Consider the following 14,680-nt stretch of genomic DNA (forward strand, 5'->3'; position numbering starts at 1 on the left):
TTCTTTCTTTCATATAAATGGGTAGGATTTCTGGCTCTTGCACATGAACATATTGTATTCCACCTTGTAAAATGAGCCTTACCCACAGGTTGTTGCACCACACTCCCCTGATCTTTAGCAGGCCACACTCTGTCGATCTGACCTCCAGTTTGTATACTATTTACAGAGCTGCACTATATTCTGTCTGCTATTTCCTAAATTGTATTCTACTCTGACCTTCTTGCTTTATATAACAAATTGCTAACTGACTTGAAGAGATGATTTTTCCCTTCTCTGATTTAAACCTTCATGGTTTTTACTTTAATTCTTGTCTGTCTTTACTGTGAAGCCTAATGCGCTTTACATTCAATTCTGAAATTGTATTTGATATTGAACTGTTTGAATGACCAGATCCAGAGAGGAGCAACAAGATCCTAAGGGGGTTAACACCGTTCCCAGTTCACCAGTAGTGCTTCAGATTGAATACCAGCAAAAAGCACTACATCATCTGTAACAACAGTTTTGGTAGAGAGAAGTGTTCTAGATACACATGCTATTCATTACCCCAACATCTGTTGGTTGGGTGCGGAAACGCATGGCTAAGAAAAAAGATCTTTTTATTTTGGGTGTCAACCATGGATGATTAATAATGACTTCGTTTGTAAGCCCTCAATGGCTCACAAGGGGCCCACAATGTAACTCTCATTCAGTGGAACATCAATAACACTGTCACTGCCCAATATGGTGTTCTTTATCAATGTGGACAACTTCTTGATTGACGTTTTACCTTGAAATGCTAGTTTATGGTAAGTTATGCAAATTAAAACATTTTGAAACTCTCAGCATTCATACTTAGACCTTGAATTTCCTTTAATTTCCATGCTGTGCATGCGAAGGAGACACAAAACACTGCCTTGCTTATTACAAGTGTATAGAATTTCTCAGATTTGGAGAAAAAGTGAAACTGTCTCCCCTACAGTTCCGCCCCCTTATGATTGAGATGTTTAATTCATGTCCCTTAAGCAGAGAAGCGAGTGTACTAGAGTAAGACATACCACTTTATGTTTTGGTTTGGTAAGTTTTGGTTTGGTAAGAGCAACTTCCATGTCTTCTGCGCCGGAGTTATCACTCGGGGAATTAGATCTATACTCCATCATTTCCTCTTCCTGTTTCTTAAGGCTGTCTGCTACAGTCTGGATGACTTGGGTCCATTCTTCCCTGCAACACAAAACCAAAGATAGTTCACTCAACTATAAGCATTACAAACATTCGTCAAAGAAGGTTTTTAATTGATAGTTTATTTTGCGAATACCTCAAATATATCATGAACTACTTACGCATGATCAAAAATTACTACAAATAATTAAGCAGTCACCTATGGTTAGCAGAGAGTCACAGAAGTACTACATACATTAGAAAGAAGAATGATGATGGCACATGATTGGATGCCAGAGTTGACAATTGTTCTGCTTAAGAAAACAAACTGTCTAAACAATCTTTTGTATTATATTTTATAGGAATGGCATGATCATTATTGATGTAAGTGTGTATATTTTTATTTAAGCATGCCTTTATTGGAACTTCAATAGTGGCAAACCTGGAACCAACCGAGAACTCTAAATACATTTGGTGGGCTGCAATTCAACATCATGTAAATAGCCAGGGATCAGTTCTCAACATTGTTGAGACCATGGGCCATTAGAGGTCAAGACGTTCCTTATGGACAGCGGCTGGGTGTACATTGACGAACAGTTTTTTTGGCTCCTTTCTAAAACAGGTGAGAGAGGAGAGCCTCTGATCTATGGAAGGATAACATTTAAGCTCCTAATTGTGTAGATCGAGAAGGGCTGTCTTCGGGCATTTTCCCTTTTGCATGTCTTAATTTCCAGTCTGGAGATCTCATGGCTAGTTCATTTGTCCTTAAAAGAAGGTGATTTTTAGGTTGTCTTAGACAGTGCATGCACACATTTTTGTTTACTAAAAAAAGGCATGGAGCCTGACCATTGCTTACCAATCAGTTTCATTGTCACTCTTATTGGCTGCCTCTTAATTGGAAAGCCTGTGCCAATTTTACTTCCTCTACTTGCATTTGGAGCATGGACTAAGTACTGACTGATCAATTTCATTAGTGACCTTCCATAGCTTGCTCCGTGATTAAGGTTATAGTTATTTATTCTTCCCTCAGTGTTGCTTCTTTCTGCTTTTTCCCTTGTTGTTTCTTCTCTCCCACCTGCTCATTGTCCTTGCATGTCACAGTGTATATGTGCAATATGTGGTACTACACTGCTGTCACATTGTGTGCTGCTGCATTGCACCTCTTAGTGTATATATCACATCACAGTGAGTGTTGTTCAACTGAACATCAACCTGCATTTGACCTTTTTATCAGTGTGTGTTGTCAGACTGTACATCACAGTGTGCATCGCAGTGAGTGATTTTCAATCCCACTCCAATACTTTGCGTCATCTTTGTGTTAAAAACACAATCCCGATGCAGTGTCTGCAACTCAGACCCAAAATGCTTTGGAAAACTGCCCCAAAGGGTGTGGTTTTGTTCAGCACACCACACAGTCTGTTATGTCTCATACACTTCACAGTCCGTGGTTGACTATTACATCTCTTTGTGAGCATTTCATGAACTCCCCTTACAACGCACTACACATCACAGTGAGTGCTTTCTGATGCTCGACAAATTATTCACATTGCAGTATACACTCTTTACGGGGTGCACATTTCCACTTAATGCCTGTGTATGTTTGTTCTAATGCGCTACAGTGTGCACTCTTGATATGGTGTACCTTCCTCATGCACATCGGTATGCGTGTTCCAATGCACACCGCAGTGTGCATTTTTCAAAGGGTGCACTGTTCTCCTTCACGCATGTTTTTGTTATTTCCAATGGGCACTGCAGTGTGCACTCTCGACATGGTGCACCTTCCTCCTGCATATAGGTATATACGTGTTCTAATGCAATATTGGCATGATGCACCTTCCTCCTGCACATAGGTGTGTGAGCATTCTAAAGAACATATGTTGCTTCTTTTTTCTTCCCCTTGCGTTGCTTCTTTCCCTCCACTCATCCTTTGTCAGTGTTGCTTCTTCACTCCCACTCTTGAGTTCTGTTGCTTGATTCCTCCCACCCTGCTGTTGTCCGTGTTGCTTGCTCCCTCCCACCCTTCATTGCTTGTGTTGCGCCACCCACCATAAGAAAAAAAAGTGATGTGACGCGGCAAGCACTGGCTGCACCATAGCACTTTAAAACAAAAAATGTTTAGTCATGCTTCACAGAAATGCTGCTGTACCACATGGCTAAAAAACATTGTCAAAGCCAACATCTTTTGCATAGGTGAGAGCTATTGTCAATGCGTGCTTCAATCAGTTAATGAGGTGTGCGCTTATTAATACCTTGAAGATTCAGTTACCCACAGATAATCATATTTGACATCGGAAGTCATTGGGGAGATCATGGATTGTAATCTCTAAGGAGGATTAACCTATTCATGTAACATCCACAGCCAGTGAGACAATGCTGCCGCCTGTGCTCGACTAGGGAATTAATAAAGGAAATCCTCACATCCAGCAACCTCAGTGGTGCCTCTTAGTGCTTAGCAGGAAGATGGCATCTGGCCTTTCACCCACTCACACCATCCACAGCTTCTCCGAGGCTGTTTATTGCTGCGAGCGGCAGAGTGCGTTACCTCGCGCCATTCACACCAATTTGTAGCAATTTTAGCATCGGTCTCGTGCTGTAAAATCCGCACGAACTGCATCATGAGCAGTGCAAGAGGGCGCCGTTTCTTTCTGCCGCTTGCGTAGACGTTCTACTCGAGCAGCAGCTTTCCCGACACGAACAGAAGGTTTCTCAATGCGAGTGGTAACGATCATCCGCGACTGCCCACGCTGAGAAATCTCACTGGGAAGTAGTCTGGCATTGGATTTTCCTCGCTCGCCACCTTATTGTTGGCGAGCGCGACTGAGGAAAAAACGTTGCCCCCTATGCGGAGTGGAGTTTTTCAGAATGGAAAAAACGTTGCCCCCTATGCGGAGTGGAGTTTTTCAGAACTCCGCTAGCTCCGCAGAGAGCGGAGTGCTAAAAACTCTGAACTGGAGTTCACCACCCAGGCCTACAAAAAACAGCATTTGAACTTTTCCTGGTTATCCAGATTTTCTAATTTATACTTGTATTTAGTGAATTAACAATACTGTTTGCTTGTCTACAAGCGTTTCACTCCAACCTGAGACCCAGTGGTTGAGGTTTAGAGGTCATGAGTTTAGTGGGCAAAGCCCAAGAGCCAATAATATGAGATCTGATAGAAATGGGATTACCTGGGTTGATACTTTGAGGAAGCAGATGAAGGGATGAATATTGACCCAAATTTTGGGGTGGAGGCCTAAAACTTCAAAGTGTGGTCGTGAAGCCATCTTTACAGCAAAAGTCAAGACTACTTGTGGAGGCTCCTTTTTTAGGTCTCGCCTGAGCCAGCGCTTGCGCTGCTTCAGGCGGGACATTTACTATATGGGATTTCAAAGTGCTGCCAGCGCTGGCCAAACACTTGTGTTCACGCGAGCGTGAACGTGCACAGCTGCCAGCTTTCAACGCCAACTGGAGCGTGATTGCATTGCTTTCACTTTTGGCGGTGCAGCGCGCGCACCACTCGCGTGTTTTGCCGGCACGCGCGCACAACCCTGCAATGCTTGTTTGTAATTATGGTGGCTCAAATACAATGATTAGAAATATTGCATGCATTGCAACAGGATTATATTCCCCTGGATCTGGAGATTTCACCAAAAATGCTATTCTGTCTGTTTGTAATTTTTGCATGATGCTACTCATTATAAAATCTCATCTATTTTGATTCTACTTGATTTACCCTAATCCTTTCACATTGTCGACCATTGTTCTCGCCATTTCTTTCTTTGTTACCTCTAGAAAAATGTTGCATTTATTTACTTCTTATTTTTTATGTGCCCTCTTGTCTTATAAATGGCCTTACGTTACTTTGGCGCGGTCATCGAAATTTTATGTTTTCACACTCTAAATATTCTACTTTCATTCTTATTTCTTTATTTAGAAGCAAGGCTCATATATATGAAGGCGATTCACAAATATGTTTTTTTTCCTAATTAACTGCTTCTTTCCATAATAACATGTCAGCTTGATTGTCTTTGATTGTGTCCTGCTTGGCATCTTCTGTTTTTCAACCTGAAACCGAAGAAAACTGATATGCTCTTTTTCTTGTCTCTATGAATATATTGCCACCAGTCTCGGTTTTATTTTTTCCAGCTCAACTGTTTTTTTCAGTGTCTGCTCATACTGATGGTTTTGTCTTTAATTCATTTATGAATATATTTCTCTTTGGTTACTTCAGTTGAAAATGTTTTACCAAATCCCATTTTATGTGCTATTTTGCCTCGGGACCCGTGTTTGCAGCAGCATGCTGCGTAGGAAGACTAATGTACAAAAATGAGCTTTACTGATATTCTTAGGGACTTTATCTGTATTTATATTGAAAAGGGGAGTTGCTTCAGAGTCATTAGGGTGCCTGTGCCTATTTTCTGTGGCAGTCCAACACTGGCCCCATCATGTAACTGAAAAGAGGGGTCATTCAAAAGGTATTAATATGGGATTTACCATCAAGAATGGTGGCTTGTTACACTGCACTTTCCTCATGGTCGACATGTACATATGAACTTCTTTGGTCCCTTAGCATATGTCAGATTAATTCAACGTGCATCTGTATGATCCATGCAATGCAATTCATTGAGCCAATCCGGATTAATTATTGGGCTTCCTCTCAAATCTATGCCGGGGGCAGCTACAAGGGCCCTGACAAAGACCCCTTTGAATGCTCTTGAAACGTCAGTGATTTTTGTTTGCACTGACTTTACAAAATAGTACAACTAAAAACAAGCATTGACAAAGCCACTAGATTTCACCTATGCGAGACTGACTTTTTAAAAATTTTTTATTAGGACATCAGAAACAAAACATAAATGTTAGGCAATATACATTGAAAAAAAAACATATCCGATGTCCAGTTTTAAAGTTTATACCCCCCACCCAGGTGGATCCAACAGGGAAGAGGAGAAAAATATATATATATAAAAAAGAAAATATAAGCATACAGACAAAGGGGTACATTACAACACAATAACTATTCAACCTTATTTAACCACTTGGTTAATGGTTCCCATATCTTTTCCCCTTTAGCCCTTGTCCGGCTTCCTCGTCTCCTAAACACAGAAATCTCCCAATTATTAAAGAAAATTAGTTTACTAAACCACATATGTATTGTAGGAGGGTCCTGATCAAGCCACGCAGTAGCCAAACAAAGTCGTAGTGCAGCCATTGCAATATAAACCAGCTTCCTATTGGCCTCCTCTATATCCTGATTGCAAATCCCTAACATTATAACCTGGGGGGTCAGTGGGACTGGATAGCCTAATATAAATTCTACACGCGTTTCGATTTTGATCAATAATTGAGAGAGACTAGGGCAGGTAGCAAACATATGTGTGCTATCTGCTGCCAGAAGCCCACACCGAGAACAGTGTTTCCCCGAAGACCCCCCCCCCCATCGATAAATACGCGCCGGAGTTATGTATAAATTACACCAGGTCTTATAGCATTGTACCTGTAAACTTGCGGAAACACATGCCGTTTGGCTGTACATGAGGGAATCTTCACATTCTCCCTGCCCGGCTTGTAAAACCATTTGCCATCTATCAAAATGTTTGGCTAAATCGTCACCCATTCTACCATTTAGGAATTTATATAACGAAGATGTTGTAGCTTGGCCCCCAAAGATCATATCTAATAGGGGAATTCTATTCCGAGACGTTACTTTTTTAATAAAGAAATCCCTAATCTGTAAATACTTTAAAAAAAAATTATTCCTAATCCCAAATCTCTCCTTTAAAGCCTCAAAAGAGAGTATTTCAGCCTCAAAAATAAAATCCCCTACACAAAAAATACCTTTCTCAATCCAATGTTTAAAATATACATCTTGAAATATATCCCGGAGTAAGATGTTATTTACTAAAGGGGAATATATATGCAGCCGCCCAATCCCAACCTTTTTCCTAACTGCGGTCCAGACCCTGTAAGCACCAAACAAAACCTTAAATTTAACCCTCTTAAAATAAGCAAAATCAATATGACGCATGAGAAGTCCTCTGGCTTCTATCCCATAAATCAAATGATAAATTGATATTTCCCCACCTTGCAGATTCCCCCAGTTGAGTAATTACCCCATCTGTTTCAACGCAGTTGCCCAATAATAAATTTGAAAGTTAGGGACAGCCCACCCTCCCCTATCTCTGGGTAAAGTCATATATCTAAAAGCCCTTCTGGGGCGTTGCCCCGCCCATAGGAACCATGAAACTACCTGATCAAGTTTCTGAAACCAAATTTCATTTATATATAAGGGGATTGCTCTAAAAATATATAAGATTTTAGGCAGAAATATCATCTTAATGATATTACTTCTCCCTATTAATGTCAAATGTAGCTTATTCATTCTTTGTGAATCGAATTTGATTTTCTGTATTAATGGTTTCAAATTAATATCCACTATATCCTGGATTTTAGAACTTATTTCAATTCCTAAATATCTAGCACTTGATGTTATCCGTGGGTCGGTTAATATAATTTTCTCATTAATGACAATTTGCGTTTTAGATTTGTTCATATGATAGCCAGAAATATTGCCGTATTGCATCGTTAGATTGTTTATTTCCAGAAGGGTAGACCGAGGGTCAGTTGTTATAAAAGCCAAGTCATCGGCGTACGCCAAGATTTTAACGTTCCCCCCTCTTGCCGATACATGTTGTATTTTTGGATCTGCCACAATCTTCCTAATTAAATGATCAATATAAATGGCAAATAACAGGGGGGAACATGGGCATCCTTGCCTAGTACCACGTGATATATTAATTATCCCTGACTGAGTTCCCATTGATGCAATTCTGGCACTTGGATCTTTATACATGGTTTGAATAGCTCTTATAAATCCTTCACCAATACCATTACATTTCATAGACGCCCATAAAAAAAGGCCAGGAGACCCTATCAAATGCTTTCTCGGCATCCAGCAATATTAAAGCCATAGGGTCTCCTGTAACCTTAGTATAGTCAAATAATGCGATTGTCCGGCGTATATGATCTATAGTTTCCCGTCCAGGCACAAAACCATGTTGCTGGGGAGAAACAATTTTTTTAATAACTGAAGCGAGTCTATTTGCCAATATCTTAGAGTAAATTTTGATGTCGCTATTGATCAGAGTAATAGGCCTATAAGCCCCTAAATCTGTTGCTACTTTCCCTTTCTTTAAAAATATCACAATCTTTGCCATTTTCCAGGATTCAGGAGGAATATTTCCACTCTGTACTATATGAAACATCTCCAGCATAATCGGAGCCAATTGAGTTCTAAAAACCTTATAAAATTCACCAGGCAAGAAATCAGGGCCTACAGCTTTACCTGGTGGGAGTGAGTCTATAGCAACTTGTAATTCTTCCGAGCGAATCGGGGCATCCAGTATATCCTGATCTAAAGAGGTCAATTTATTTAATTTAGCCTCCCTAAGATATCTCTCGGTTTCAGATTGAGTCCAAAAATTATCTTCTATATCTTCCGAGTATAGCTTCTGATAAAATTTCTGGAAAGCCAGAAGAATTGCACCTGTATCAGTTACCAAACCGATATCTGGATCTAAAATTCCTTCAATCCGTGTTGATAACTCATTTACTTTAGTCCGGACAGCTAGCATATGACCCACCTTTTCGCTGCATTCGTAGAGTTTGGACCTCCAAGCTAAATATCTACCAGCAGATTTAGCAAATGAAATTTGGGTAATAGCTGATTTAGCACTTGCAATTGTAGTTTGTGCTGACTCACCCACCTAACCATCGGAAAGTATTTTAACAAGATTAGTCTCAGCTTTCCTTAATTCTTCATACAGCTCATTAATCTTTTTCCTCTCTCTTTTGAATCTCCCATCCAAATTGCGTTGTTTCACCCCTGATCCCCGCCTTAAGGGTGTCCCAAACATTTTGAACCCCAGTGCTTCCCATATTGTACTCTAAAAACCTGACGATCCATTTTGCCATATGATCTATATAGGACTGATCACTTAGCAGAGCCTTATTAAAAGTCCAGCTAGGTGTTGGTTTTGAACATTTAATATTGAATTCAAGGACCAGAGGGTTATGATCAGACATAACTCTGGGAAATTTTCTAATCTTACTGCCCTGAGCCATATTTCCAGATACAAAAAAATAATCCAACCGTGCATGGGTTCTATGGGGAGCAGAGAAATAAGTAAACCCCAGGTCATTTCCTTCTGTTTGTGCCCATATATCAACCAAGCCATGCAGTTCTTTTAAATGCAAAAGAGACTTAAACACTTTTGGTGTCCGCCCTTGATATATCAATTCGGGGTGATTGGATATCGCACAGCTCAGATTTATATTAGTCCCCACATAGTATAATTGGAGAGGGCCAGCCCACCAGTTCTACAGTCAACCAATCAAAAAGTTCAGGGTCATCCAATACTGGTCCATAAACAGAGCATAAAGTAAACATATTACTATCAATTGAGCATTGTACAATAACCCATCTGCCATATTTATCTGAAAGATCGCGTAAAACAAGCCAGACCCCTGCGTGCCAGTATTGCAACACCTCTAGTTTTACCGTCTTGCCTTGTTCATGAAATTAATTGAAACCCATCAAAATCTATTATTTGTTTATTGGTAGCTGGAACATGAGTTTCTTGAAGGCAGATAATATCTGCCCTCAAGATTCGAATGTCCTCCCTTATCCTACGCCTTTTGACCGGGTCATTTAGACCGCATATATTGATAGAGGCAATCCTTATGCAACCCCTTATAGACGAAGAAGACATCGAATTACACTAAATCCAGTATAATCTAGCACCAAAGAAAAGAAAAAAAAATAACATCTAAACAATTCAAAAACACCACATGAAATCTTCACCTTCCCAATAGGATCCACCCCCCCCCCATCCCACCCCCCCCCCCAAACCCACAACAAAGGCAAAAAAGGTCCGCAGACCCTGGTGATGCCTCCCGTGCACCATCTGCACCCCCTGTCACCTCCTGACTAACCTGAAACAAAGAAAAACCCAAAAACAAAAAAAGATCCCAAGAAACCCGAGCCGGTTTTAAAACCAGCCTAAAGATAAATCTGGAAATATCTGAAAATATCTAACAGCATCATCATAATCAGAGCACGCCCCCAGCCCAATGTCCCACCCCCTCTCTAAAGAAACTGAAAATAGCAAGAAGATTCAGTTACGCTCCCGCCCAGTTAATTCCTGCAGATAGGTCTCAGCCTAACCTTCCCCTGATAAATAACCTTCAACCTAGCAGGATTCATTAAATATACTTCACAGCCAATTTTTTGGAAGGGATTAATAAGCTGCCGCAGCCGCTGTCCTTCGGCTGTTCTTTTGGCATCTGGTCTTGCTTTTTCAAATATTGCCTGCCTCAATAGAAAATTCCCAAAAAAAATTAGAATTGCTCGGGGGTGTGTGTTAGGGGCCAGGGTTATTCTTTAACATCAAAGGGAATCTATGTACTCGCTGGATCTCTGTCTCCCAGTTCCAGTGCGATAATTCGGGAAAAGCAGATTTAAAAAGTTTGAGCACAAATCCTCGCACATCGCCCCCTTCAGCATTTTCTTCAACACCAAGTAAGCGTAAATTGTTTCTCCGTAATCGATTTTCGGATTCTTCCAACTTCCACAGAATGACGGTAATTTTTACATCATTCGCGGATGTTTTCTGCTCCGTATTTTCCAAGCCAGCTTCCAGCCCTACCACATGTTCCTCCAAGGCAGTAGTTCTGGCAACAATCTCAGTGAAGGCTTTGGTTGTTTTACGAATTGCGCACTGAATTTTTTTAGTCGCAAGTTGGGTTCGTTTATGCTCCTGGCGGGTTTCTACCTGCATTGCCTTGAGTGTGGCGTATATTAAACCTATAGAAGGAACAGGTTCCAATTTGCTGCCAGAAGCCCTGGAATCGCTATCCTGAAATCCGGGTCCACCCCCAGCCACAGCTCCCGGAGAGGTAGAGTAGTCCCATTGCAGGTGTTCGTTAATTCCTAGACTTTCAGGCCGTAGGCAGTCAGAAATATTCCCTCCCCTTCTGGGGCGACTGGTAGCCCTCAGAGTATAAGTCGTCGTGGGGCGGCTATCACTTTCATCCCCGGAAACATCTATGTCTGTGTTATCCAAGTCAGTGGCATTATTGAAGTCAGAATCCTCTGTCAGAGAAAAAAAGTTTTCACCATCAGGAGTTCCTGGAAGTTTGCCCTTTAGCTCCAGCTCACCGATGCACTTACTGCGAGCTAATGACTGTATATTATCCTCAACTATATTCTGTCCTCTTCCATGTATTGCTTCAACCTCCGCTGTAGCAGTATTTGGGATGGCAGAATTATCTCGCAGATTGTCAGCCTCTAGGATGCAGGTGGGGTCAGGTATAACAGATATAGCAGCCCCTTTCGGTACATTGTTGCCCGCATTATCCATTGCAATACATATGTTACTTGTATCGCTTATGCTGCTCGAGGCTTCCCCCAGCGGAGTTCTGATCTGATTCCCGCTTACCGTTTTCCCAGAGAACATCCCCGGAACCGTCGGAGTCTTCGGTCTCACTCCCGCCTCAGAGGGAGGACAGCGGGCTCCACTTGGGGAGCCGCTCTTGCCACCTGTTGCTCTCTCTTGATTGGGAGCTTGAGCAGCATCCAGCACCTCGAGAGGTTTCTTGGTTGTTGCGAAAATCTTGCCGTTCGCAGCCTCTTTCGGCACGCCTCTTCGTGGAGCCATTCTAGCCGCCCACCGCCACAGGCTTCCAATAAGCCACTCCCGTAGCAGCCGCTGGCCGCGCGAGATGCCGAGGCTGACCCCTACAATGCGCAATGGAAGTCGAGACAATTCGTGGAAGACTATCATCGGGGGAAACGAGCTATATTCCCATTAAACGATCGAGAAGCCAGGCTCGGGTTCGTACAGATATCAGTTCAGCAAAACATCATCACGGCATCGGTCAGGAGGTGACTCCGCAGCGGTTACACGGCCGCCATCTTGCCCGCAAGAGACTGACTTTCTCAAAGTTTTTTTAAAAATGTTCCACAGCAGCCCATGCAGCAACATGGCTCAAAATAAATAAAAACAAAATGCTATGGCGTCCAGCATTGATGTCATAGCGCTTTGCTTTTATTTATTTTAAGCCATGTTGCACAACAGCCCACGTTGCTGTACAACATCTTTAAACAAGCATTGGCATAGCCAATAGGTCTCGCCTTTGGGACCTTACAAGTGTTTAGTTATCCAGCACAGTATCCTTGGTGCAACAACATCAAGTGTTGCATGGCTAAACACTTAAAATGTCCCAAAGGCGAGACCTATTGGCCATGCCAATGCTGGTCTATTCTGGTACAGTGTGGAAGACCAGGCGACATTTTCTTTATAATAAAAAAAAAAATAAGGATGTAGTGAAGAGTGCATTTTAAAGTATGGGGGGTATTAACACACCTCAAGCATAACAGGGCGTTACAAATTTTACAGGGGTCTAGGTTTCCCCACAGAGGAATTTTAGCAGAAATATGTGAGAGTTGTTGTTTTGTAAATTCCATCGGGCCACTTGATCTTGTGGGATGTAGAGTTTAAGATTCTAATTTCAGGGAAGATTTGGTGCAAATAGTGCCTTCAAAGGCACGTTGGACCAAATGCATCTGTTTCAGCGTAATAGGCCGAAGTAATTATATTTGCATGGGGGTTGTTCTTCATCCCTCAAAGGCCTATTTTGATAACTTTTAAGCACCCTACTTTAGTTACTCTACTGCGATTACCGGTATCCATTATCTTCAGGTTATTAGCAACTCTAGATATTCTCTGAAAAGCACTTTTGCTGCCTGAGGTAAGAATGGTTAATGTTACAAATATTCCTCTTTTTTTCAACTACCATTTCATTTTTGGGAGTTTTGATGTGCTTGGGCACTCTGAAAACCTGAACACAGACGCAGCACCAAAAGTGTGTACGTGTCCCTATCCATGAGGCTGCCATTGCACGGAGCCCAAATCTGTACTACAACGGATATGGTGAGTGCATTTCAGTAGGATTCTGGTTTTGAGGTGGAGTCATGACATGATGCATCTTGGTGAATGGTATATGCAAAATGAATTTTTAAAAAAAAAAAAGACCGGGGAGAGCATGTTAATGTTATGTTATTACAACTTGTATAGTGTACTTATACCCGTGGGTGTCTTGGCGCTTTAAGGTTCAACATACTTTGCCAAGAAAGCTAGCTTCTAAAAAGCCACATCTTAAGTTGTTTTCTAAAATCAAGAAGGGTGGGAATCGTCCTGAGATGTAGTGGGAGGGAGTTCCACTGCTTGATGGTATTATAGCTGAACTCCTACCACCCCTGTTTGTCTTCTCTATGCAGTGTCTTATGGGCAATGCAGAGTGCCTTAAATTTAACACGCTGGCAAACAGGAAGCGGTACAAAAGGGGGTGGTGGTTCACTGGACCGGAAACTAGCTTCCTAGGATCGGTTTCTGGCATTTCAGCCGTCTTCAGCCAGGCTTGCTTGAATCCAGTGGCAATGTGAGCAAGGGACTCACGTCTGAGCATACCCTGCCAACTTATGGCGAACAAAGCGGTACAAAAGGGGGTGGTGATGGACGGAGCATCAGAACCAATCAAACACTCACACCCAGTCGACAGATCTGGGTTTGATCCATCACCGTTCTTTAGCCCACTCTGCCACCCCAGTTCAGACATGGCCATATGCAAATCAGTCTGACCCTGTGCCTCATGGGAACAGTCCAGCCCGAACTGCCAAGCCATGCCTTCCCTGGACCGGAAACAAGCTTCCTAGGACCGGTTTCTGGCATTTCAGCCGTCTTCAGCCAGGCTTGCTTGAATCCAGTGGCAATGTGAGCAAGGGACTTTTCTATAGGCCCTCAGAATGTCTTACAGCTGTGGCAGCAGGAGAAATAAAAGCAAAAGCTGCCCCTTCAAGTCCTACACATGATGCCTTGGTCATGCCTGAGAAGTTGTTGGGGCAACTTCAAGGGATCCTGACGAAAGCCAACCAAAGAGCAGTAATGCTCAAGACAAGTTGGGGGCCTCATCGGAATTAAGAGCACCAATTGCCATAAAGGCAGCTGGTCTCGTAAGATGATCGCTGGTGTCTTTAAAAAAATACTGATTCATCTTTGTTGTAGAGGATTTATTCAAAATGTGACCAGTATTATTCCACAATATACAGGTGTGGTCTCGGTTTGTTGTTAATGGGGTATTTTAAAGTAAATAAAACATAAAAATTGGGCACTGTAAGATTGTCCGGGAGTGGCACGAAAGCCCGTGTTATGAGACACTGGATTAGCAATGACTTTAGCGATAAATTAGGTCCAGCTGTGCGATTTTCAAACTGCAAAACTTACTTTGTATGAAACTTATGGCACCAGTCGCTCTTGCATTCCTGATCTGGTCTTGACCGAAAGACATTGGAGCGCTTTACATGAGCACTAGATAACATTATACAAGGTCAGACTTGTTTTTTTAGGCACCGGTGGATCGAGTGATTTGCCCAGAACCAGAGGATATTGAGATGTCGCTTGGACTCGCACCTGGTTCCCCAGTTCCACAGTGCCATCTCCTGCCA

At 42.1% G+C, this 14,680-nt stretch overlaps 1 protein-coding gene across 3 annotated transcripts in view; it reads right to left on the reverse strand.

The window, feature by feature from the left end:
• The window catches only part of AKT1 (AKT serine/threonine kinase 1), a 445,992-nt gene that overhangs the window by 122,597 nt on the left and 308,715 nt on the right, over window positions 1-14,680 (reverse strand). For all 3 annotated transcript variants that reach the window (XM_085626243.1, XM_085626242.1, XM_085626244.1), the window contains exon 5: window positions 1,035-1,197. In XM_085626243.1, coding sequence (XP_085482369.1) covers window positions 1,035-1,197 — 163 coding nt within the window. The remainder of the gene's footprint in view (window positions 1-1,034; window positions 1,198-14,680) is intronic.

The sequence above is a fragment of the Triturus cristatus genome, chromosome 9 (assembly GCF_964204655.1).
Source record: "Triturus cristatus chromosome 9, aTriCri1.1, whole genome shotgun sequence".
NCBI lineage: Eukaryota > Metazoa > Chordata > Amphibia > Caudata > Salamandridae > Triturus > Triturus cristatus.